Source organism: Pseudorasbora parva, chromosome 16 (assembly GCF_024679245.1).
Source record: "Pseudorasbora parva isolate DD20220531a chromosome 16, ASM2467924v1, whole genome shotgun sequence".
NCBI lineage: Eukaryota > Metazoa > Chordata > Actinopteri > Cypriniformes > Gobionidae > Pseudorasbora > Pseudorasbora parva.
The window spans coordinates 36098203-36124895 of NC_090187.1; the positions used below are offsets into that span (position 1 = coordinate 36098203).

General features: G+C 36.6%; 3 protein-coding genes across 5 annotated transcripts; 1 reads left to right on the forward strand and 2 right to left on the reverse strand.

Moving 5' to 3' along the window:
• Positions 1 to 1829: 1829 nt before the first annotated feature.
• Positions 1830 to 13072, reverse strand: anpeplb (alanyl (membrane) aminopeptidase-like b). Its single transcript, XM_067420551.1, has 20 exons — positions 12254 to 13072; positions 11104 to 11246; positions 10611 to 10750; positions 10399 to 10519; positions 9600 to 9754; positions 8393 to 8500; positions 8038 to 8181; positions 7871 to 7936; positions 7366 to 7431; positions 7152 to 7285; positions 6671 to 6756; positions 6404 to 6540; positions 5191 to 5246; positions 4954 to 5101; positions 4777 to 4865; positions 4595 to 4699; positions 4333 to 4500; positions 4109 to 4249; positions 3656 to 3737; positions 1830 to 3516 (listed from the first exon to the last, which is right to left on the reverse strand). Exons 1-20 carry the CDS (start codon positions 12859 to 12861, stop codon positions 3367 to 3369), a joined length of 2847 nt encoding a protein of 948 aa, XP_067276652.1. The 5' UTR covers positions 12862 to 13072; the 3' UTR covers positions 1830 to 3366.
• Positions 13073 to 14090: 1018 nt separating this feature from the next.
• Positions 14091 to 16851, reverse strand: si:dkey-12e7.1 (uncharacterized protein LOC557553 homolog). Of its 3 annotated transcripts, none has more exons than XM_067419802.1 (2): positions 16447 to 16851; positions 14091 to 16020 (listed from the first exon to the last, which is right to left on the reverse strand). In XM_067419802.1, exon 2 carries the CDS (start codon positions 15949 to 15951, stop codon positions 14827 to 14829), a length of 1125 nt encoding a protein of 374 aa, XP_067275903.1. In that variant the 5' UTR covers positions 15952 to 16020; positions 16447 to 16851; the 3' UTR covers positions 14091 to 14826. The 3 variants fall into 3 exon arrangements, with proteins under 3 accessions (XP_067275903.1, XP_067275904.1, XP_067275902.1); XM_067419803.1 differs by having other exon boundaries at positions 14091 to 16023; XM_067419801.1 differs by having other exon boundaries at positions 14091 to 16026.
• A 1951-nt stretch (positions 16852 to 18802) lies between these two features.
• kmt5b (lysine methyltransferase 5B) lies at positions 18803 to 26139 on the forward strand. The gene is made up of 9 exons (XM_067420552.1): positions 18803 to 19177; positions 20085 to 20404; positions 20523 to 20917; positions 22023 to 22132; positions 22221 to 22387; positions 22495 to 22514; positions 22691 to 22827; positions 23347 to 23546; positions 23640 to 26139. The coding sequence occupies exons 2-9, from the start codon at positions 20251 to 20253 to the stop codon at positions 24947 to 24949; spliced, it is 2493 nt and encodes an 830-aa protein (XP_067276653.1). The 5' UTR covers positions 18803 to 19177; positions 20085 to 20250; the 3' UTR covers positions 24950 to 26139.
• Positions 26140 to 26693: the final 554 nt, after the last annotated feature.

A 26693-nucleotide genomic window follows, 5' to 3' on the forward strand; every position in this document is an offset into this window, starting at 1 on the left:
ATTACCTATCCCTGGTTCTGTGTTCCAGGCGAAGTTTACCGGTCCCTATGTGGTAAAAAGGAAAGTGAGTGACACAAACTACATCATTAATACACCTGATCGTAGGCGGAAAAGCCGTGTGTGCCACATCAACATGTTAAAGAGGTATGTGATTACCCAAAGTGAAACAAGAGGTGATAAATGTACTGATGAACAACCATGTGAGATCGTAAGTGTGCCAACTCCTACTGTCGCTATGGTTGCCAGTTACGTAATGGAAGAAGATGGATTGTGTAATAGGGAGGTACAAGTTTCCTCCACATGTTTACAGAATTCTGCCATTCTAAGCAACTTGAAGAATCACCTTGCTTATCTTAGTACAAGTCAAGCTAATGAACTGACTGATGTGTTGCATGAGTTTCCTAGTCTGTTTTCAGATGTGCCTGGAAAGACTACACTATGTGTCCATGACATTGATGTTGGAGGTGCATCTCCGATTAAACAGCATCCTTATCGAATTAATCCTCAAAAGCGTGACATAATGAAGGCTGAGGTGGAGTATATGTTGCATCATGGATTTGCTGTGGCAAGTCAGAGTCCCTGGAGTTCGCCGTGCTTACTGGTACCAAAACCTGATTCCAGCTATCGCTTTTGCACTGACTTTCGGAAAGTCAATAACATAACTAAAGCTGATTCCTTCCCGCTTCCTAGGATGGAAGATTGTGTGGATAGGGTGGGTAACGCCAAGTTTGTAACAAAGCTAGATCTCCTGAAAGGATATTGGCAAGTGCCTCTGACTCAGCGTGCCTCAGAAATCTCCGCTTTTGTCACTCCAGATAACTTCTTGCAGTATAAGGTGCTAGCTTTCGGGATGCGGAACGCTCCAGCCACATTCCAACGTTTAATGTGTAGTGTGCTATCAGATGTGGAGAACTGTGAAGTGTACTTAGATGATGTGGTTATCCATTCTGTAACCTGGGCAGAACATCTATCCAGCCTAAAGCGGGTTCTTCAGCGCTTGGCTGATGCTTCATTAACCTTGAACCTGGCGAAGTGTGAGTTCGCAAAGGGGCGAGTTACCTATCTTGGCAAGCAAGTTGGACAGGGGATGATTAAGCCAGTTGAAGCCAAAATCACCGCAATCCTTGAGTATTCCAGTCCTACTAACAAACGTGAGTTACGACGATTCCTTGGAATGTGTGGATATTATCGTGCTTTCTGTCCTAATTTCTCCTCTGTGGTGTCACCACTAACTGATTTGTTAAGTACCACAAAAAGGTTTGTCTGGACACCTAGTTGTGAACATGCATTTAATGCAGCGAAGGATTTACTCTGTAGTACCCCTATACTTAAAGCTCCTCAATATGATGCCCCATTTCAACTTCAAACTGATGCTTCAGCTACAGGAGCTGGTGCAGTCCTCCTGCAGGAAGATGAATTTGGTGTAGAGCATCCGGTTTCATACTTCTCTAAAAAGTTCTCACGGTGTCAGCAGAACTATAGTGTTATTGAGAAGGAGGCATTGGCACTGTTGATGGCATTACAGCACTTTGAAGTGTACTTAGGTGGTAGTATGGTTCCTATAATTGTGTACACAGATCACAATCCGTTAGTTTTCCTTGAGCGCATGTCAAACTCAAATCAGCGACTTATGCGATGGGCTCTCGCTATTAATGAATTTACTCTTAATATTCGTTATAAAAGAGGCTCAGACAATATTGTTGCTGATGCGTTGTCTAGGTCGTAAGAAATTGATGGCTGTTTATTATAAACGACTCGTTGTTTATAATCTTTAATGGTGGGGGTGTTACGACTTGTGACGTAATTATGTGTTGAATGGTTTGATGATGAATTCTCCCCTCCCTATTGTTCTCTCTCTCTATCTCTGTGTCATGCAGCACTCCAAACGACCCGCAGCTGATCCTAATTAGCTGGACCGTGGTGGATATAAGCAGCAGTGAGACAAGGCTCAGGAGGAGTCCCTTTTCCACTAACCCAGACGCAAAGTGGCTTTAGTTGCTATTTAGCAAATTGTGACTTGTGATGTGTGTATTGTGACTCTGTGGAGTGAACACAAAGATATGGCCGCTTCGACTTGGTGTGAGATCAGAAGTTGTATAACCGTGTAGGGAGGTGGGCGCCAATTAATTTGGGTTTACCCACTCCTAAGTTTTCTCCTGTTTATATTTAGTTAGGGAGAGAGGTAAGAGTATTGTTCTTTTTTTTAACTTTCTTTTGATAGGGAATTTAGTTTACTTAATACCCTTTAGTAAGAGATTGTTTTGTTTGTTATTTTGGCCTTGCCCTCTCCTGATGATTTGGTTATTTAATTCTGTTGTTTGTTTTTGTTCTTTATGTTGATATTGGATTTATGTTAACCCCTTTAATAAAACACTGGTTAACTAGATTCTTGTTCTAATCTTTTGTATGAGTGGTAGTAAAAAGCTTGGGGAACCTTTTTACAAGAAACCTCAAGTGTAATGAGAGGAAAAGATCTGGGATAGTGGACGAGGAGACTCCTCAACGTTTATTTATTTATTCAATTATTTGTAATTTCTAATAATTCTTTTGTTACTCCCTCCATAAACCCTTAGACGAAGGCTGGGACGTAACAGTGCTATAGGCTATAGTTAATATTACTATCAGTGATACTGGCCTTAATTCATAAAAAGATACAATTAAAAACTACAAAAGACAAATTAACTGTGAAATTATTACATTATAAAATCTATTTAAAAAGTAAGTAAACAAGAAAAGATTTGTGATTTGCAATCGATCAACAGCAATATATAGTCCAATTATAGTCCATCTTTAACCAAAATATTATAGATATATTACAGTATCAGTGCAAACAAATGTTTAAAAAACACTTTATTTAAAGATGTACATTTAACTTTTACATGTTTCAAAATATAAATCACAACCATTGTCATTATTTTTTAAATATCAATAATCACAATTATCAACAAAATTGAAGTTTTTAGTTTTATAAAAAGGTAAATTTCAAAATACTAGCTTTCACAATATGCATTTTAATTAAAATAAACAATACAAATACAAAGAATAACATATAGTCCTTTGTGCTTATGTTTTTGGTGTATGTGCTTAGATGTGATTTCATCACTGTAAACAATACTCGGTAATATCAACTCAATTATATTAAAGGCAATAAATTAAGCTCTCCTAAACATACATTTTTAGCCTTTTCTCTAAAATACACAATAGATCTGTCATTAACTACTCAACACAGCATAGTGAATGTGTTATGTAGCCATTTTAAATTGCACATTCGTTGCTCTTCTCTTCTAAAGCTTGAATAATACTCCAGTGAAAACCATCTCTGAACCACAGGAGGGTGTTGCTTCATTGTGGAATCTGTTTTTGTTCCTACATCTCGCCATCAAACCATTCCTTAACATTCTGCTTGTTTTCATTCACCCACTTAATATTGGCCTCTGTCCTTTCAATGACCTGCTCCAAAGCTCGAGCTGCGAGCCCCTGGTTGTCCTTATCCTGCTCCCTCTGAAGCTGCTTCAGCTGTGTGAAGAAATGTTTGTGTAAGATAAATGGTGGAAACACTATTTAAGATTTAGACATAATCAACTACTACACTTTATCGTCCTTCAACAATAACTGAAGGACTCCGAGCGTAATTAAAAATGGCAAGTGACAGCACCTCTTCAAGTTCAACGTCCCTGGAGAATCTCTTTGTCACGCCATCTAGAAGACTGCCTAAGGATACGATTCCCACTCCATACCTGCCCACAAGAGATGATTGTTAAGTCACATATCCATATACTTATTGTTTCCAAGAAACAGATAAAACCTTTAAGACAATTAAGACTATCATTCATTTATAGCTGAAGGGAGACTTTGGACTCTGAATTGCTGTTGAGCTTTGATACTGTTATGCAACTTGGGTGTTATAACTTCCTGATTGCTGTAGCAATTACCGATTCATATTTCATGATTCAACTTTTTTTTCATGCCAAATACACCAACTGAACATATTTGCGGTCTTTCTACTTCGAAATGTCGTGTTCAATTTAATGTGTTACTTTTTTTGTAATTAATTGAGAATCTGAGTGAAAGTTGTTACTACACCAAATTAATTTGAACCGTAACTTACTCTTGGGTGATATAGGACCACTTGCCACGAACAAAATCCCATGCGAGAGGCTGGCCGGCGACATTTCTGGCAATGTAGTTTATGGTAGAGACCATATCCATCTTTCTTATCTTTGAAGGGTCAAGAGTGTACTCAAGGTATCTGTTGGATTAAACGTCGATTGTGAGTATGATGTCAACAAATTGGCCGTTGAGATGGTATAGAGCTCAAATCGCTGCCCTAACCTGTTTAGCAGCCAGATTTCTTTGGTACACGATAGGGCATATCTTAATTTGTCTTTCTCTGCAACGATCGTAGTCCTTTGGTATTCTTCCCAAAGAAATTCCCAATCATCCTCATCACCGGTAGCTATTGCACTGCAAAGGATTGCGCTCCTCAAATTCGGATGAATCCTAAATGTAAAAAGACATCCTCTCTCAAGTCAATATATCTTATGCAGGACTGTAATTTGCAATTATTCCATTTAGTCTTAAAGACGCAACTCACTGATTTGTGCCATTTTTATAATCCTTGAATAGACTTGTTGCCATTTCTACACACTCAGGAAGGCTATTGGTGCAGGCCACTGAAACAGCATTTGCCTGGTTATATCTAAGGGGAAAAACATCTAAAAATGATTGCTATTTTCAAACTAAATATATTTAAAGAAGGACAAAAATGATGCTTACCGGTCAGTGTGTTCCTCAGGAATGGTTCCATTATCTGTGTACTCTTGAAAGTACTCGTATAGTCCTTTGACTTGCTTGCGTAGGTATTTCTAGAAATAAAAATTTAAGTTAATTATAAATGTATCCAATTTTTCACTGTTTTGCATGAGTTCAATTAGACGGTTTCCTTGTGCTCACCGTTATCGAACCATAGACCTCAGAGCGATCAAACATGAGAACAAAATGGTCCAGGTTTTTCAGGGCTGACTCCCATGGGATATACTCAGTATCATTTACCAGGAACTTAGTTAGACTTAGTGCAATAGTGACATTGAGGCGATGAGCCCTTTACAGAAATATTAGAAGTTAATATACAGCAACAAATCCCAGTGAACGATATAATTATTTACCACATTAGCTGAATGAAAAATGTACCTTGCAAGATTAAAAGCGTCATCAATGAGTTGCCCTCGGTTGATGAGTGGAATGACCTAAAGATGTTGTAAAGCATTTTTGATCTCATCAGTATTCTGAGGTTATATTGTCTGTAAATGACAAAGCATACTTCACGCAAGTACTTGAACGCAGTGGCTTTATGCTACTCAAGCTCAATTTGGCGACTTCTTGTTCTGAGAACCCCGGAAATGTGAACAATGCTGTGTTCACACAATTATGCATTTTCATGGCAACACTACCCATCAAACATAGGTCCGACAGCAACGTCCCTGGCCAAAAATAGGACGGCACTCTTAAAAATAATGGTTCTTAAATGGTTCTTTGGCAGGGTGTATGGTTCTATGAAGAACCTTTAATATCCAAAGAACCTTTCCATTGCAAAAAAGCTATAAAATGGCTAGAAAAAATGGTTCTTTAAAGAAACTTTCACAAAACGGTTCTTTGGGGAACCAAAAATGGTTCTTCTATGGCATCACTGTGAAAACCCATTTCTGGTTCTTCCTGGTACCTTTATTTATAAGTGTGTAAATCGATAAAAATATGTAACATAACATTTACTAAAAATGCCTTCACATAGGCCAATGTCCATTCAGCTTTTATTTTGGAACTATTTTTCATCCATGACAGGATTTGTCAGAGGGACGTCTTTTCAACAGTCATTAAAGTCCTCATGAAATCAAAATCGACCTTATTTATTTTGTTAGCAAACATTACTGGTCTAAGGGTGAACAATTAATCCATGCAAGTTGATACACCGAAAACATTTTTTGCCGTGGTAATCTTTAATCAAAATCTGAAAAGTAACTTCCATAAAGACTAAAGAGCCAATCATGATCAGTCAGAGAGCCAATCAAAGAGATAGGAGTTGCACTCATATGCCCGAGAGGCATTTCAAAGATGGCCGCTGAGTGAAATGGCCTTTCTTAAAGGGACTTTGGTTTATTGCAATTTAAGTGAGTAATACCATACGGTTTAATGTGACAGGTTGCCTATTTAAATGTATTTAAATTTCCATGGCCCCCCTAAGTAGCCTATAAAGTTTGATAAACCAATGGAACAGCGCACGCAAGTATGTTAAACCGGATTGGTTGTTGGCCAAGGGTTCGCGTACCTGCGCTAAGTCATGTTGTGCCCTTAATTGTAAAGTGATTTAAAAAGGATACTAATAACAAATGTCTATAAAGATGCTTACTTGATAATTATCTTCAAGCTGCAACAAAAGTTCATTCCAGTTGCCTTCATCGTAGTTCACACGGTAAAAGCCAGTGCAGTTGATGTTGGCGAGAAGCCACTTTTGTTTTTCGTTAAGTTGAAAATGTGGCCTTCGAACTATGAGGAAGAATGCAGGAATGGTTAATAACTACAAACAGCTACTGCATTTAGGCCTGTTGTTTTGGCAGGATTTAGGTTTTACTTTTACATTTTAAAATGAAGCTTTATAGTTGAATTCGTTCCTTACCTGGCCCTTTAACTCGCAGTAAATCCTTTTTTACCTCATCCAAATCATCAGACCTAATGTATGTGATTTCAACCTGCCATGGAATACTGTTAGGAAGAAAATAGACAATATTTGAATTTGGCTAAGGAAACTACTGAATTAGTGACTAAACAATAAAGACTATGGCCTGGTTTCACAGACAGGGCTTAGATTAAGCCAGAATTAGGTCTTGGTTCAATTAGGTAGCTTTTTTAAACATAAATTAGAAAAAAGTATTACTGGTGTACATCTTGAGACAAAACAATGGCACTTACATATTTTAAGATATGTCAGTGTAACTTAAGTGACTTTCAGTTAAATCAGATCAAATATGCATTTTAGTCTTGGACTAGCTTAATCCTTGTCTGTAAAGCCGGGGGTATATTGCATATAATGGTACAAAAATATGGGACTTTTAATTTGATATGCTATTATAAACAGCCATTTGATTTTTGGAACTTACTTATGGCCCTCGCCTTGCTTTAGTAAAAAATGTTCTTGAGAAGTCTCCCCCGTCTGGGTAATAATGGTGATCACTGGGTATCCCGCTTGCTTAATCCAAGTGCTCATGAAGCCTTCCAAATCTCGAGTTGTCTCCTGATCATTGTGGGAAATATTTCTCATTATCCTCTCATATTATTTCAGCTTGAAAAATAGAATATAGGTCCTCAATTTACCTTTTGTAAGCATTCCAAAAGATCTTCGTACACAGTGTTATTGTACTGGAACTTGGCGAGATATGTCTAAAATATATACATTTAGCAATTAGACAATCACGTCCTAAGTTATAAAAACACAAATAATATTACATTACAGTATTTAACACAAGTTGATGTATTCATGTGATGGCTGTGATTCCTGTTTGAATGATTTCTGAGGGATCATGTGACACTGAAGACTGGAGTAAGGATGCTGAAAATTCAGCTTTGCCATCACAGAAATAAATTACATTTTATAATATATTAAAATTAAAAACAGTTCTTTCATTTGTAATCATTTTCACAATATTATAGTTTTTACTGTATTATTAATCAAATAAATGAAGCCTTCTTGGCCATTAGAGACCTTTCATCTTCAAAACTCCTCCTAAAATCCTCCTAAAAATCCTTTAAAAAAAATCCTCCTAAGATTCCAAGTATTTTAATGATAGTGTATATATATTTTTTCCCAGCTTTGGCTTACCTTCATCCCTTTATTAAATGCATCCTTAGTCATGAATGCAGACAGCATTCTTAACACAGCAGCACCCTAAAGGATGTACAGAACATTGTTATTGTTATTAAATTGTATTCTGTTTAGTTTTTTACTTTAAGGTACTAACACTATAACTGTATTGAGATGTCACATACCTTGCTGTATGTGATGTCATCAAAAAGTTCTATGATCTCAGAAAAAGTTTGAACATCATTTTCATGCAAGCTGAGAGGATGAGAAGAGTTCAGGGAATCCACTTGAAAAGCGGACTGGATTTCCCTGAGAACAATTAGATCGCTCTGAAAACACACATGTACAATATCATCAAAGGAGGTTGGAGTTTTAATGTACTTAAGTTATTCCCTATAGCCTGGATGCCAGCCGAACTTAGCCGCGCCCACAACATTTTTAGGTCGGGCAGTTCTAGTCTGACTAGAATTGAGTATGACCACGTCAGGCTAGTTATTCCCATTATGTTGGTCGACAAATGACAAGCAAAAAATGACGTACCAAGTCCCAGTCAGCAGCTTCCACCCCGGTGTACGACATATATGTCGCAAATGCTTCATTCAGCCACAGGTCATTCCACCAGCGCATGGTGACAAGGTTTCCGAACCACTGAAATTAAACATTTGAAATGGAAAAATTATTTCTTTAAAGATTTATGATTTAGGCTTTCTCAACCCCTATTATAGTGTATGATATAAATATGTTATGTTCTAAAGACCTACATCAGAGAAAATACTGCATTCAATTACAAAATGCTGTAATCATAGGATAGGGGGAAAAATGAGGTTGATGTTGAGTTTGATTGTGTTTATTTATTTTCATGACTAATGAAAATGTTATGTTTTTTTAATTTATTTGACTCAACACTGTAAACCATAACACTCAAAATAATTAAGTAGGGCAAACTCAAATTAAACAAACTAGTTCAATCAAGTGAACTTTTGTGTTTAGAGCTATTTTTCAGTTCACGGCTCACGACACATTTTAAATCGTTTGAATTGTTTAATTGTTTTGAGTTCTCAACTTGTTTCTTTTCATTTATACAAACTGACCTAAAACAGGGCTAATTTTCCATGCTTTGCCACGAATTTAAAAGGGAGAGTATGTTATAACATGTTTTCTGTGCACGATTAATGTCAAGTGGGAGATTTAGTAGTGACGTAGAAGAGTTTCTGTTACCATGGTTACCATCATGTGATAAGTGAGGCATGAGCTTGGTTTGAAAACAGATAAATGTTAAATTATCTTTATTGTCGTTCTCTTTGAGCAATTGCTATGCTAATGATATTGAAGCATTGTGTTACCAATAAGCATTTGCTGAATTATAGTTACAGCTATAGCTAATTTCCAATACTATAAGTGGAAATATATTTAAGTTGAAATTACATTATAATGTTAAGTTAAATGCGTACTTAAACTTTGAATTTCTTAACTTAATGATGTAACTGATTACCTATTTTTTATTCTGGTTTACAGTAAAGTCATGTTAGTTATTCAACATTTTTGAGTTTATGGTAATATGTTTAGTTCTTTATGTCTGTTTTAATTCACCATTGATCAATTTCCTGGTAATGTACAACTGCAACAGTTTTTTTTAGGTTGTCACTACTGCAGCTTGATTAACAATGCCATTTACTGACATATCTAGCCCAATGTAAACTTTAGTCAGTGATGACTTATATGATATAAAGGTTATGAATATGTTTACCTGATGTGCCAACCCATGAGCAATCGTAGTGGCCACCCGTTCTTTATCAAAAGTTGATCCCGTCTTTTCATCATACAGCAAACCTGACTCCTGATATGAAATTAAACCCCAGCTTTCCATTGCTCCGACACTGAAATCTGGCAGGGCAATGTGATCTGTAATAAAACAAGTATAGCTTGTGATCCCCCATATCTTTTATATGGCACACAGACTCATTTCAGCTTGTTCAGTGTGTTCGGTTGTTCAATCAAAAATGAACATCGTGTCATTTATGTTATTATATTCCTATTACTTTTTTTAAGAACACAAAAGTTATTTGATAACACTTTACAATAAGGTCTCATTTGTGAACATTAGTTAATGCAATGAACTAACAGAACAATATATTCTTACAGCATTTTCATTTTCATGTTATTTCACAGTGCATTAACCAATGTTAACGGATACAACTTTTGATCTTAATAATGTTCTTGGTAATGTATTAATAAAGGATGAATAACTAAGATTAATAAATACTTTAGAAGTATTATTACTGTTAGTAAATGTTAATTAAAGTAATGTTAACAAATGGAACCTTATTGTAAAGTTCTTTTGTCCATACACTGAAAGTCAATGGGTACAACTTTTTGTTGTATGATCGGTAAAAACAGATCTGAGGATGAGTAAAGGATTTTTTGGCAGCATCCCTTTAATAAGTGGTGAACTTCATCCACATGTATTGAAGCAAGCAATTCAAATAATCCACATAATTCAACAGAGAATTGAAACCTTCTCATCCGTTTTTTCCACCTTGACTCACCAAGCTTTTCCAGTGGATATTTCAATCCAAATTCAGTCTGATAGTGATTCAGAATCGTCCATGTTATTTTAGCCGCATAATCAGCATGGCCAGCATCAATAGCCTCATTACGAGCATATATCTTGGAAACACATAATAATAATTTGCAAGGGTTAAAACTTAAAATATAAGGCAGCACTCAAGTGTCTTAAATAAAAATGAAAGCTACATACATGCATGTTTATCCCAGAAGATGCCGTTTTATACTTAAAATCAGATATAATGAAAGCCAATTGATAAGTTGACATGATGCGTGTCTGACCAAATGTAGTCACAATCCATTCTTCTCCATCTATTTCTATCGAGTCTGAGTCTGAAAAACAAATTATACATTGAGTATAAATACATACCTTGAACTTCTTTGATTACATTAAATCTGTTGCAAATAATCAAGTCTTTTCTAATTTGTCAGGTTTTGAACCAAAAGACTAAGAAACATGAGGACAAAATGTAATTAAATGTTCTTAATTACATCTATTGTTCCATAAAGAAGAAGAAAGAAGAAGAAGGCTAGATTTTTTTTAATGTTCTTGGTTCTTTGGAGAACCCAAGATGATTCTTCTATGGCACTGCTGTGAAACCCACTCTTGAAACCTTTATTTTAAAGTGTATTTATGAAATATGTGAAATATTGAATTTGTTAAGCCGAACAATAAGGATTCTTACCTTCTTTTCCATTGGAAAGGGCAACTGTAATTCCAGGTCTGTGGATAATAGTAATATCAAACACAGCCTTCAGAGCCGGTTCATCAAAGCACGGAAATACTTTCCTCGCATTTGTGGGTTGCAACAGGCTGGTGGCGAGGAATCTATATTTATGCGAAAAAAGAAATAACAATTAACATCAGTAACTGAATTCAAATGTTCAGGATCGATGCTTCACTTATTTGTCATTGAAACGACATGATATCTGCATGTAAAAACAACAGTGAATGTCTATAAAGTAATTGTGATTTCTACACTTAAAATTTTTTTTTTTTAAATCAGGCCCCAAATTTTCTAGTGACTGATCACATCTAAATTGTTCAGATGGCCAAATTAAATTTCTGTGAATTGATGCAATTTAATTCACATATATTCAATTGACCAACTAAAAAAAAATAGATTTTTTTCTTCCTTTTTTTTTTTTTTTTTTTTTAGATGTGATCATCAGTCACTAGAAAATGTTCAATTGGCCTGAATATTTTTTTAACAGTTATAGAGAAGAAGCGAGCAACAAAAATATCAGGAGGCTTCTTACAATAAACAATTTACTGGACAAGAGATAGCCCCTGGTGATTATAATGAAGATATTTCCACAAGTATTTGCATGACCACAAATACTGCACTGTAAAAATAATTTGTTGGTTTAACTTAAAAAAGTAAGTAAACTGGTTGCCTTAAAATTTTGAGTTTATTGAAATTAGAAATTTGAGTTGATACCACGAAGGAAATTTTTTTAATAAATAGAAACTCAAAATATTATTGTGTCTGAAAAATTTGGTAAATCATGAAAATAGCAGTATTTGGCATGTTTCACTGCATCATCAGAAATAAAACACACACAATTACCCAATATGCTTACAAAATCTTTTAATAATATCATAATAAAGGTTGTTGAATCTAAAAAAAAAATCATTTTATTAACTCAAAATTTTAATTTCACAGAAATAAGGCAACCAGGTAACTTTTTTGAAATATTTTTTACAGTGTGTATCTTAGACTGATATAAGTACACATTCACATTGTATCAATGACTGAAAGTTCTTGTTTTTTGTTTTGTTTTACCAAAATGAAAAGAAACATATGAAAGACTATATATATTCTGAACCTCTACCTCTCGTTATCCTCCTCATCCTCGTCTTCGCTCTTCTCGGTGTACCGGCTCACATACAACCCAGCCAAGTCTTCAGAAAGTTCCCCTTCAAAGTTGGTAAAAAGATCATAGTAGGTCCCATTTGTAAAAATCACGTCTTTCTCGAGTTGGATCTCTAGAAAATTACTTTCATTGTGGTGAATTTTATAGCTCTTCACTGATAATTTCTTATTTGAATCAGATTCTCTCACTTCCACATTTGTCACATTTAGTTTGTGAACATGAAGAAAAATGGTTTTGGAGTCTTTCATACACCTTAACCTTACAGTTGAGTTCCCCGTGAAAACGAAGGATTGGTTTGTGTAGTTGTTAGTAATCGCTGAGTAAAGGTACGGTTGGAGGACGACTTTGTAGCTCTCAGGAATCAAATTGTCAGGAAGTCTGAGATTCGGTGGAAGATCTGTTGGAATAACAGGAGGTTTAGTTGGACGAGGTGGAACCAGCGGAGTGTTCTCCTCTATTTGAAGTTGGAACATCACAGTCATCAACACTAAACCACAAACAGAAGAAACTGTGATGATCCCAATGGCGACAGCCACGGCCTTCGATATTCCTGCTACTTTGGCCATTTCTGATCCTTCTGAGAGACCTCCAAGAATAAAGTGAGCTAAGAGAACTTGCTGAACGTTTTTAGACTCTGTACTCTCTCGCAGACCTTGACAATATATGCATTGTTAAAGGTGTCAAGCACCGCTACCACGCCTATCAGGATTACACATTAACTAGCATGGATGAGCCAGAAACAAACAAACATGACTGTATTTCACATGTAATATGTCCCATCGCTCTTTGCCCCACACCTGGAATCAGTTATAATATCTGTTGTGCAGTACAAGGTCAGCAAAAAGCACATTATAGAGTTTTGTTGCTAAGAAAAGAGATGTGCATTTTGAAAGAAATTGTACTTAATCACTGGAACCAATTGGAGGAATCCCAGATCATCTTGAGTCCATCTTATGTTGCCAGAGACCTTCAGACCTCAGTGATAAGACATCAAGCTTTTTGGGACCTTGGCAGAGGTGACGCGTTGTGCTGGCCAAAAACTTTTCCAAAGTTCTGACGACTCATTGAAAACACCAACAAACAAGCAAACAAAGAAACAAACACAAACACACGCCTTTTCTACTACTGTCTTTGAGTGAAATTTGAAATGTTTTTTCCTGAGAGTTAGTTATTTTTAAAAACGTATCCCTACCTTCCCATCATTTGAGTTTTAATCTAAACGTCTTTAAAAAAAAAAAAAAAAAACATACAGGGGAATATCTGTTTGTCATGGATGGATGGATGGATAGATGGATAGATAAATGGTAATCTTTAAAAAATACTTTAAAATATCTATTTATATTCATCTTAAATTCAAATTATAAAGAGTATTTTGTCCTTTAACATGTCAAGTCTTTAAGTGCATTTAAAAAAAAAACACCAGCACAAATGTTATTTTGTAAAATCATATCCATTTATTTTAGCTGTTTGAGTTCCAGCCAATACACTGAATTATTGCATCACTGCACCAAAAAGAAAAGGGTATGGTGCCATCCTGTGGATGAGCACAAAGTACTGCACACAAATCACATTTCATCCACAGGCTGGTTACGAGGGGAGAATGAACAGAATTATTCTATGCACAACATATTTTTCAGGCTAAAGGCAATATTTTCATTATATAAAAGAAAAACTCAATGAAAGAAAACTTAAAGGCACATTATGTTAATGCTTAGCATGAATGCAGAGTATATGATCTCAATCATGCCTATTCATTGGTCAGCTTAATACCTCAAAACGTAAAGAATGTCTAAGCAGTTCAAGTTTTATTCTCATCACTTCTTAAGAAAGCCCTAAACTCAAGAATGAAATATAATTTGCCCCAAATATGGATAAACTTGAGGTTGCCACAAAACATTTTCACTCAAGTAAAAATCCTTAAAATCACAGAGTTGAACTAAAATAAAATATTTTTACATTCCAGTTCATGAAAGTGAGATTAAACAGAAATTGTCAGAAGAGGAAAAAGTCTGAAATATAGATTGGTCACAGAACACAGAAAATCTAGTTAAGGACATAAATTCACACAAATAAAGGCAAAAAACTACATTTTCGATGATTCGTACTGAAACACAAGGACTGAAATGTTAAGGAATTAAGAGTTCTTGTTAAAGTGATCCATTCTCCATTGCTGCAATCCCCTTTATCCTCCTTTTTGCACAATAGAACAATTTTCCTGAATTCACCTAAGCTCCTAAAAAATGTGCACACTTCAGCCTGGACCATAAACCTTCATAGCACAAGTCAAAACTCTTTTTAGGCAGAATTGGAAGGTTACTAAAAATGGACATATATTGAAGTTAAATCAAATGATTTGCTAGCAAGGTGTGGCTTATGTATAATAAAATTACATTGTTAAATAATTTTCATTAGAGAGAATCGGAATTGTGTTATTGATTATATTTTTGGTCCTTCTGATGTTTTTCCTTCCGGATGTGGCCGTGTCCCTTCAGGCCATTTACGTGCAGCCTTTAATTGTTTAAGTTTTGACTTCACCAGAGCCAACTGTCTAAATGCTGAAGGCAATAGCAAGACTGCTGGAGGATTGACGTCAGCTCTCTGTAACTTTGCTCTTTCCAGTTGGGAAGGAGTCTTTCATTGTTAAGGGCCTGAAGCTTGGGCGTCCCTTCACGCAACACCTGATACAAGCAGGGCCATCGGCTCTGTATCCTTAGTCGAGTCCGGCGGTCCAGAGTAATGCCCCGAACTATCTTTTTCGCCCGTAGCTCTCGCAGCGCCGGAAGGTTGAGGCAGGAGAAGACCAGACCGCGACTGGGCGACACATCCAAGAACTCGAGCGAAAGGGATTCAAGGGTGTACGAGATGCCTAAATTGCGCAGAGGTACAAGAACATGGAGCGTAAGGGATTTTAGATTAGGGAGCGATTTCGTCAATGTCTGTAAAGTGTTCGGGCTGACCCCTTTGAACACCCAAAAGTACTTTAGTTCTAAGATACGAAGGTGTTGAAACTGAGTGATCAGCGTGACTGAGGTTTCGGACCAGTCGAAGTGCAGCCGCATTTTGGTTATTCTGGGACAGCTGTGGACGAGTCTGGTCAGGAGAATCTGGAAGTTGTTAACCTGGTCCATCTTGGTAATATTGTCTTGATGAGAGCTAGAGCTGGTGTGAACACGAAGGTCGAGAGGCTCCAGCAGCGTAAATGTCCAGTTCAAATCTAAATGACTGAGATCCCGGCAATGCACGTTTTCTAGAAGGTGTGACAGGAGCTCTCCCCACTTATTGCACGGGTCCCCTAAATCAAAACTGGCCTTCAGAGTGAGCAAACTAGCCCCTCGTGATATAAGATGATGAGTGTAATGGTGAACCCAAGCTTTCCAGCGCTCAAACTCTCTGTTGGAAACGAGCAGACCCTCCTGGCCCAGATGAAACACCCCACGGCGAGAATAGTCTGCAACTCTCCAGAGCTTCCCGGAGCGCACTAAACAACTCCAGCTTGCACACACAAGGGCAGAGTTGCATTTGTCCACCTCACTGAGGAATGAGAGCACATGGAGCTGACATTCCACCGGTAGGGAGTTGAAAGGGAAGTAATCTTCATCTCCTTTAACTCTTCTCCTTGTATTAATGGGAACAAGGGCTCTCTTCCGTTGAGGCATGTTAGTCAGTGCTTGGCTAAATCTTCAAGATCATCCTTTAGTCTTACCCTCTCACTGACAGATGTTTGACTGCTCCTTACAGAAAACAAAATGTCATTTATAATGTGCATCTCAAATGCATGAAACATTGCAAATGCAATTACTATCCATTCTTACCGACTCGGTTAACTCGCAGCTGTAATGGCATCAATTCGATTTTTGGAAGAAATAGGTTTTGTAAACCGGATCAAGCTATCTATTAAAAGCGTTTTGTTTACAAATAAAAATGAGATGTTTTTTGTTTTGTTTTTATGTGCATCAAGACAGAGCATCTCAACAGTGAATTCATAAAACACATGCAATATTAAAACAATTTAATGTCTGAAAGTTTTACAATTTATATATTTTGAATTAAATTTGTACATAAAATATGTGTACTAATTTAATTCAAAATATATACATTGAATAAAATTAGTACACATAATATGTGTGGAAACACTTGCAATGATAACTTACCTTTGACATAGCAGTTTCCTTAGACGTAACAAAGTTAATATTAATCGCAAATACAACTCAGCACATGATTGTTTTTAGTGAACTATTAGAAGAAATAAGTTAATCAACTGTTTGTTAGTTAAACAAACAGTGAAATAGTTTTATAAACCGCTAGTAGCGCGTTGTTAGCCTGTCACTGCGGCCTGACATATTCTAGCGATAGCTGTAAAATGCCTTCTGTACGTTTGCTCAATAGAATAATTAAACTCAAATTATCGTGACAGTCTGACTGAGCTCTTATTTCGCAAAGAACGCTTTAATTGGTGAGAATTAGTCAGCACTTTAGAGCAAACTAAGAAGCTAAGCTGTGCTGAGAATCCCTTTGAGGGGCTGTTGTTGTTCTCGGCTAGTGACATCATCAATGTGCGTGTTACAGCCTTGTGTGTTTATAGCTGATCCGGGAACAGCTATGTAAATGTTCACCAAATATATTTAAAACAGGATTCGGATTGAAAGACTGACTTAAGGACAGGCTCAACATGCCTTTCGACTGCTGTCATGAGTTCCGCGTCAAGCGACAGCTGTATCGTTTTGTCACATATTGGAGAAATATTTCTCCATCACTACTTTTTATTTTAAAAATAGCTCACGCTGATCGATATTATTATTATTAAAATAATCATATCAGAAGCATAACCTATTTCACAGCGTGTATCTGTCAACTTCATTATATGTCACGGAACGTCCGGCGAATCGGTTCTTTCGAACAGATTCAATCAACTGTTTTAAAAAGCCATTTCAGATCGACTTTTTTTAATATTTTATTTTATTTTATTTATTTATTTTTACTTTAGAATTCAATTTACAAACATTCAGTCAACAGTCCTGCGTGCTTAAGACATTCTAATAAAAAAGAATCCATAAAATATACATCAAGACAAATATAAGTGTTTCTAAGAGTGATACAAGGTAGCTACAAATCTTGCTTTTGGAAATATTGGACCCGAAGCCTGTATATGTTTTATAAATGACTCCTGATGTGCTCATTTTTAATTTTTTATGTTTTATAATTTTTATGTGTATTATTATTTGCATTGTGCTGTCTCCATGGACCTATTAGGCTAGTGTCTTGAATAAAAAGTTGATTGATACATAAAATATTTTTCATTATAATAAGAAAGCATTTAAAACTATATATGTTCATATATTTAGTAGGCTACATAATGTAAGCCTATCATTAACTTTCATCATCATCAACATTTATTTCAGACTCATTGTCATTAGCGTAGGCCTACCACATTTTTCTATATAGGCTAGGCTATAGATTGTTAATTGTTTTTTTGAAGTTTGAAAATAAAAAGCATGCAAATAGCGGTGAAATCAGGTAGCCTAAATTGGGACACATTTTGACATTAAGATCACTTTAAAAATTATCCAATTATCCTAAATTAATGTTTTTGCTCTTACCTTATATGGTATTATGCCTATTGATAATTTGATGTGTTCAGTTAAAGCCATGCCTCTACATTTATAACCATAAAAAAGCTGTTTTAATAAAATTATATTCATTAAATAAAGCCACCTTTATGTTGTAAGTGCACGTGTTGACTGAACTGTCAGCCTACATATAACCACATTTAATTTGTTGACATTTCTGACTACACTTACTTTTCAATTTGATTAATAAAATAAATCTTTTATAACATAGTTTTGTGATCTGGATCACACAGTTTATTAACAGTTTTAGTTTTTAGGAATTAGACACCGCTAACATCTTAGGCTATCTTTCTATCATTTTTTAGATAGCCTACAACCACCGTGTCCTATTCTTCTTTATTAAAAAATGTATTGTTTTATATATTAGAAACAAATAGGATTTTAAAGGAATGATCAAAATAGTTTGTTTTGGTTTGACTTTTCAAAGTTTGATATTAATGTTACTATTTTGTAATTGCTATTAGTTTATTTTAATGTATTTTTTTTCTTCTTACTTTTCTTGTTCTTTAGTATTTCCCATTCCAATCAATAAAGAAGTAGTCAAACTCATCAAAACGGCAACAAAGACATTTGGCACGCACACTAGCCTACTCATAGGCTATATTTTCATTAGGCTGCTATAAAGTAGTGTATCTGCGTGAAACAAAAATAATGGAAGTACTAGGCCTAGAAAATATGTTTACAATACAAAGCACGAGACACATCTTAATGATTAAATAATTTATCTTGCATTATGTGCACAAGAATATTTGTGTTTCACTATTATATATAACGGCACACATTATGATTTCTAGAGCTTAAGAAAAGTTAGAGAAGAAAAGTGTGAATTCGTGAGAGGCTATGGTGCGATGGGATGCTGTTGCTGCTCTACGGAAACACAAGCGCACTGATCGAGCCGCAAGTGCACATTTAAAGGGGTACAACAACAACGCTGTCTTTGTATACATCTGAGTTTGTCGAGGCGTTTGTAGCTCTTGATGAACATCTAGCCACATTTTCTTTGTGCGACAGTATTATACGGACAGTTTGGGAGGTAGAAAGAAGCAGTGAGCGTCAAATTAGGGCCGGTAATTCAAACATTTTGGGTCTATTTCTTTCTGAGGCGGCTCGGTTGTCCCTTCGTCTCTGTTGATCTGGAAACGGCCGCCATCTTGAATTTTAATGCAAAAAATTCGGACAATCTTTCGGCAATATGTCATTTTTGGAATGCATTGGACTTTGGTGATGGGCACGCTTTGACGCAGAGGGGAAAAAAGTGAGTATTTAAAGTACTGCGTGAATATGGTGACCGCGATCACTCCTGCTCAGGGCTTTTCCGGGTGTCGCCTAGCAATCTCGCATTTAGCTGCACATTAGGCCCAGTGTGATACTCCTATTATTATATTTCATGTCAATATCTTTAAAAAATGTACGCAGAAATTAAATCTTAGGAGCGCAAGCATGCTCTTATTTTGACTATTAAAGTACTGAAATATCTACGAGAAACTCTGTTTTAGATATGCTTGGTCTGCCGGTTTGCCAAGTCTCATTGTTTAGTTAGCTCGACGCTAAGCTAGTTAGCATTCATCGAATGTTTACGTTCATCGCCGTTGTAGAGGGTTTAGCAGCACAAAAAGCGAATTAACAGTTTAAAAGTCATTATATTGCCCCAAACCTTGTGTTCCGTATAAAAGTATTTTGGGGCTTAAACTTCAATCGGCTTGTCAATGTGGTTTGTGTTGGGATTTAAATACACCGACGCTTACATGGGAGTGTTTAAGCCACGATAGAGTAGTATGCTGATGTAAATTATCTACCAAATTATATGTAAACAATCATTTCTATGAACTGTTAGTCGATTTGACATCATTTCCAAGACATTCGCAATTGTGAATTCTATATTTGTAGTTTATTTGAAGGCAGCTTTTGTTATTTCCATCTGCAGCCAGGGGGTGGCGCTCAATACTCAAGAATATTTGGAAAGTAATCATCTCGCACAACGCTTCAGACTTTTTAAATCACCTGCATGCTGATCATGAAATCAACTACTATGTTTGAATAATAACAACTACCGGAATTATATATATATATATATATATATATATATATATATATATATATATATATATATATATATAAAGGAATATAAGCAAATTAAATGAATGATCTGTGATTTTATCTAGGTGAATTAACACTTGAAGAAGGATTTAGAATTGGACTATCCTGGCAGATAACACGACAGATCAGGCTGCAGCCCAGTTCTTTCTGCGGTCTCCTTGTTGAATGGTTTCTCACAAGCACACAGAAGCTCAATGCGCCTTCTCCAGAACACCAGCTGGTATGAAGTAGATGGGAGAATCCAAGAACATGGTGCTGAATGGCAGGAGACATGGCAGCAAGTTCTCCAGTAATCAGCTCGTAAGCAAGTCCAGGCTGCAGAACACACAGAGAGCCCATCTTCGTCAAAGCAAAGGCTCCCCGAGTGGCAGACGATGCAGTCGACGTAAGTTCCTTGGCAATCCATCACACAGATCACTTGATTTTTTCCCCCAACTTGTTTACCTAAGAGTTCATCATCTTAGCCCTGTCCTTAGTGGTTATTATGTTAAATGTTCATACAGGTTGTGGTGGGGCGCCCCCGGAGGCAGAAAGGCGCCATGTCCCCTCATCGGGAATGACTGCCAAGGAGCTGTGTGAATATGATGATTTGAGCACTAGTTTGATCCTAGATCCTTACCTAGGCTTCCAGACCCACAAGATGAACACCAGGTTTGTTTTTAACTTGGTGAATTGTTCAGGGTTTGCTTTTATAAAGCTTTTCTTTCATGTTGATATGATGCTCCGTTTTAGGTTTCGACCAATCAAAGGTCGGCAAGGGGAGCTAAGGGACATCATTGAGCTTTTTAAGAAGCATGACAACCTGGAGAAAGCTTTTGTGGCTCTGACCTCTGGTGATTGGACGAGACATCACTTCCTCAACAAGACCAAGTCCCAAGAGAAGCTCTTTAAAGCACATGTAAATCATACCTTTGGAAAGATCTTGGTTCATGATTTATTCTACATGTTGATGCTCTTTTTTTACCAGTGTCCTGGCAGGTTTATGATATAAATATGTATAGAAAATGTTAATTGTTTATACATATTATAATTAAATGCCCTATTAAAACATGAAACTCTTGTTTACTTAAAGTGATAGATTTACTGACCCTCCAGCCATCCTAGGTGTATGTGACATTCTTCTTTCAGTTGAATACAATCAGAGTTATATTAAAAAAATATAATAGATGGATGCATTTTTTGGTCTTCACATTTTGTGCTGTCATTATAAAGCTTGGAAGAGCCAGGACATTTTTTAATATAACTGATTGTATTTGTCTGAAAGAAGAAAGTCATATAGGATGGCTCGACGGTGAGTCAATTAGGGGATAATTTTCATTTTTGGGTGAACTGTCCCTTTAATATTTGATTATAGAATGAATATATAGTATTGATTATTTGCTTCAAATATTTTAATACATTTTAAGTGTAAATATAGTTTATTTAATATTTAATTGTGAATATTTTACTATGTGTGTACATATAAGTGTGTGTGTATTTTATACATTTTATATATATATATATATATATATATATATATATATATATATTCATTCACATACACTTATATGTATATCATTACACTTATATTTTAAATTATATATATATACACTCATATTTTTGTTGTAATGATATAATGATATACATATAAGTGTGTGTGAGTGTATGTGTATGTATAAATATATATATATATATATATATATATATATATATATATATATATATATATATATATATATATATATATATATATATACACACACACTTATATGTATATCATTACACTTATATTTTAAATTATTAAAAACAAAAATATGAATATATATATAATTTAAAATATAAGTGTAATGATATACTTGTGTGTGTGTGTGTGTGTATATGTATGTGTATATATATATATATATATATATATATATATACACTTATATGTATATCATTACACTTTTATTTTAAATTATAAAAAAATTCTCAAAATATTTATGAAATGTTTACATATGTTTTTTTCCCCTCTCATATCCCATCAGGTGTTTGTTTACCTGCGCATGTTTGCTTCAGACAGTGGCTTTGAGATCCTTCCTTGCAATCGCTACTCATCTGAGCAAAACGGAGCCAAAATCGTAGCAACAAAAGATTGGTGCGTTAACGTTATTATATAATCAAACTTATAATCAACTTAATTTGCCGCTAGTTTTCATCTCATATTCATACTTTGCACATTACAGGAAAAGAAATGATAAAATCGAACATCTTGTGGGCTGCATTGCTGAGTTGTCTCCCAGTGAAGAGAGGATGTTGCTTCGACATGGAGAAAATGATTTCAGTGTCATGTACTCTACACGCAAAAACTGCGCACAACTTTGGCTGGGACCTGCGGCTTTTATTAACCACGGTATTTCTCTTCTAGATTTTGAATAGTCACCCATGATCGATAAATTAAACAATTATCCTAAGGTGACTTTAAAAATTGAAGGTGTTTTTTTTTAATTGTTTTTACAGATTGCCGGCCAAACTGCAAGGTAAGTACATAAGAGGGTGGACTCATAAATGAAGATTAAACGATAATCGGGAAATTACATTTTGCTCATGTGCGGTGTTTGTCGCAGTTTGTCTGGACTCCGAAATGAAGAGTCTCTTGAAGATTAACCGTTAAACGAGAAAATGACATTTTGCTGATGTGCTGTGTTTTTTGCAGTTTGTGTCAACAGGCCGAGATACCGCCTGTGTAAAGGTTCTGCGGGACATTGAACCGGGGGAAGAGATCTCCTGTTACTATGGAGATGGGTTCTTTGGAGAAAACAATGAATTCTGTGAATGCTATACTTGTGAAAGGTATCATGTGCTGAATGCCTCTAGTTTCTCACATTTCTTTCAGTGCAGCAGTTAGGAATGGATGACTATAACAGCATTTTGGCTGTACTTTGAATATAAACTGTTAGAATTCTGTTGAAATGATGCTTAGTTCATAAGTTATATACCTTCTCCAAATATTTAAATATTAACGTTTAAATATTTATTACAGTAGATTAAGAAATAAATATCAAATAAAAGTTTTGGACATTTTTGGATTGCGTTGGACTTTGTTTTATTAACATTTGTTTAATAAAATTAAGTTAATATCAATTTCAATGTATACTTTCAAATATTAAATGTAATAATTAAACAGTAAACATTTATTATGTACTTCTTGCGTACTATTGTGTAAATATTTATTTGTACACCAATATTACACAATATTTCATATTCAAATAATATTTATTTAGGTTTTAGCAGTGCAGTTTATATTTGAAATGTTCCTATTTGCTTATGTATATTTAAATGTAATGTTCAATAATACGATTCTTCTTTCAGACGCGGCACTGGAGCTTTTAAGTCGAAAGCAGGGTTGCCTGTGGAGACTCCGGTGATCAATAGTAAATACGGCCTCAGAGAGACAGACAAGCGTCTGAACAGACTAAAGAAGCTGGGGGAAAGTTGCAGGAACTCCGACAGCCAGTCTGTCAGCTCCAATGCAGAGGCAGACTCTCAGGAACCAACCACTGTACAAACATGTGAGAGAACTGTAATACTAGACGTTTGATACTAATAATGCTGTTACAGCTCATGCTCATCAGTTCTCTTCTCTTCCTTTCATGTCTCTCCAGCATTACGCAAGAGGACTTCGCAGTCCTGTGTCAAAAAGCACGGAGAAGCAAAGGCTGTAACAAGGCAAACTCTGTCAAGCACTCCTTCTTCTACCTCATCCTCGAAACGAAGTCAAACGAATATTTCAAGTTTACCAAAGAGACTTAAGTCAAAGCCTGCACAGCCTTTGCCTAAAGGAAGACGACGGTGTCGAGGCGTATGGACAAAAGCCTCTAGTCGAGTGAACGCTAGCGGGAATCTCAAGGAGCCCTCCAGGCGAGACGCGGACAGACGCAGCTCTGTAGGCAAAGCGCGCCCATCGGAAAACAATCAGAGCTCTTCGAAGGGTGCTTCCCTGTGCAAGGACAGCATACTTTGCCCTTACAGAACTCGTAGGTCCACGAGGACCTCTCTCGGTGCTCAGGGGTCCGACGGCACGCAGCCATCAAGTCAGCCGTCTAGCCCGGGTGTTGTCTTCAAGTCGGAGCCTGGAGAACTCATCCCTGTGACACCTGGGCACCAGATGAACACCCCTAGTTTGGAGACCAGCTGTCCAAAGAAAGGGACGTGTCCTAGACGCAGGAGGACGATAAAACAGGAGGACAGCGGCTCTTACGGCGAGTCCTTCCTCCAGGAGGGCGTGCCCGACCTGCGGCATGCGGTTCGGGCTGCAGATGTAGCAGACTGTGGGAAGGTAGTGCTCGGCCTACCAGACCGCCACCAGCACTACAACGGCTCGGCTAAAAGCAGCAAGTCTCTCCGCCGAGGCAAGGGCAAGAAGAAGCGGCAGATCACGCGTTACGACGCTCAGCTAATTCTGCAGAACAACTCAGGCATCCCTAAGATAACACTACGCCGGCGTCGAGACAGCAGCAGCAGTAAGAAAGAGCCCAGAGATACCACCTCTTCGAGCTCCTCCAAAATCAGCATCAAATTCAGCAAAGAGCACGAGAAGGACAGGAGCGGCTCGTACGTGGCCAAACTGAACAACGGCTTTAGCCACAGCTCCCACAGCAGTTCCACCAAGCTCAAGATCCAACTGAAGCGGGAGGAAGACGGCACCGGCTTGCATCGCGCTTACCCGGAGGACGTCACCTTGGGCATGGGGGGGGATGTTTTGGATCACAAGGCGGCCACTCAGGTAGGTCAGAACATGGAAGTGGAATCGCTGTCCTCTGAGGACGAAGAAGAGGACTACTTTGATAACGAGGATGATTTCATCCCGCTCCCACCAGCAAAACGCCTGCGTCTCATCGTGGGCAAAGATTCCATAGACATTGACATTTCCTCCAGACGACGAGAAGATCAGTCCCTCAGACTCAATGCATAAGCTGTGTAAATATCCATTGTCTCAATCATGTTCATTTTGAACATATGTAATTTAAATAGAAAATGCAAATGTACAATTAAATCATGGCAAAATATCTTTCTTTACATTTTAGTGATGGCACTTCTTTTTTGTTTCCTCACAATGATTATAAATATTGTAGAAAGTGTACAGGTTATGTATGAATTCTATCCAAGTCTGATAACGTGCTGATGTTTGTTAGCATTCTGTCCAGCTTAACTGTTTTATTCCATAAACCTCTCGGCTTTGTTTGCAAGACGTTAATCCACTTGGGAAACGTATGCATGGTTTCACCTCAAAAGGTTGACACTTGATGTTTCAACAATAGTGTTCCCATGCACAAGAACTCTCTCTCTCTCTCTCTCTCTCTCTCTCTCTCTCTCTCTCTCTCTCTCTCTCTCTCTCTCTGATTGATCTGGCTAAAGGGAATCGTTGAGCAAACAATGTGCAGAGGAGCTCAAATTTATACAGATCTCTCCGCTTTTTTTGTATCAAAATCCTTTTTATCATGTCAGATTTTTTGGCCATGGAAGGCCGTGGTGCTCATTGTGGTGGCCTGGTGCTGGTCCATTAAGATATTGGACTATTGAATAATTATTCTGTGAACGTCAGACCCTTTTAGTGTGACCTTGGAAGTCCATAGAGAAGTGTGCCTACGGATAAAAGTCTGCAAGAGATGAGTTGTACTGAAATGTCATTAATCAAGAATCTGTTTTCCTGAGTCATGCTCATTGTGGTATTCAGTACATCTAATTGACTTTGTGGCTTCGTGTGCATTTTGTGCTCTGCCGAAAAATGATAAAAATGGACAAAAAAAAAATGCTAAGGTATTCAACGCTGTTTGTGTTTCCATTGTTGACCCTAAGTAGGCAGCTGCCATATTAGGCTATTTTTATTTGTACCTTTTTTTCCCTATCTTTTCTTTTATTATATACTTTACATTCTGTAGTGTCAAAAGTCTCCCATCTGTGGGCTCAAAGGAGCTTTTTATCCTTATGATCACAACTCCTATGGTCTCAAGCTTACAAACTGACTCTTAAAAGCATCATGACAGTAACAATGTAGGATGTATACATAATCTGGGGGCATACTGTTCACTCTGTATATTCTGGGACTTGTTTTTATTTAACTGTTTTAAGTACTTGAAAACTATAAAACTCATTTTCAAGATATTTTCTGGTCTTATGTCATTATTAGATTTATTAAGATGTAACTTGTCAGATTTCTTTCTCTTGCATAGATCATTTGAGCAGATTTTATTTTCATTTCCGTTTGTCATCATGCTTTTTTTCTTTTCTTTTTTAACATGGCTTGGCCTCATTTGATAGTGAAACCTAAGGCTGTTTACCCCTAACTGCTAGTTGGTCAGACAAGGTCTTAAAGGGATAGTTAACCCAAAAATGTAAATTCTGTAATTAATTATAAACCCTCATGTCATTCAAAACTTGTAAGACTTTGTTCATCTTTGGAATACAAATGATAATTTTTTGATGAAATCAGAGATTTCTGACCCTACGCAACTACCACTTTGATGTCTCAAAAAGTTCATAAAACTAATTTGTATAAATTGAGTGATTTAGGCCAAATTTTCTTAAAAGACACGATTGATTTATATGGGTGAAGAGATAACCCATGGTAAACAGAAGCTCAAGCATGTTTCGCTTCGCATGCAAGAACCGAGGAGGTTCATTCTTGTGTTAAGCATCACGTTTGAGCTTCAGCAAGA

Bases quoted from the DNA above. Each gene is read 5' to 3' on its own strand.
- anpeplb (XM_067420551.1), bottom strand. From the start codon at position 12,861: ATGGCCAAAGTAGCAGGAATATCGAAGGCCGTGGCTGTCGCCATTGGG. The intron at 6,541-6,670 runs GTAAGGAACGAA...TCTTCCTCATAG, and splicing joins ACTGCGAGTTAAAGGGCCAG to TTCGAAGGCCACATTTTCAA. The intron at 4,866-4,953 runs GTGAGCACAAGG...TTTTATTTCTAG, and splicing joins AGGTCTATGGTTCGATAACG to AAATACCTACGCAAGCAAGT.
- si:dkey-12e7.1 (XM_067419802.1), bottom strand. From the start codon at position 15,951: ATGCCTCAACGGAAGAGAGCCCTTGTTCCCATTAATACAAGGAGAAGA.
- kmt5b (XM_067420552.1), top strand. From the start codon at position 20,251: ATGGGAGAATCCAAGAACATGGTGCTGAATGGCAGGAGACATGGCAGC. The intron at 20,918-22,022 runs GTAAATCATACC...ATATCCCATCAG, and splicing joins AGAAGCTCTTTAAAGCACAT to GTGTTTGTTTACCTGCGCAT. The intron at 22,515-22,690 runs GTAAGTACATAA...TGTTTTTTGCAG, and splicing joins ATTGCCGGCCAAACTGCAAG to TTTGTGTCAACAGGCCGAGA.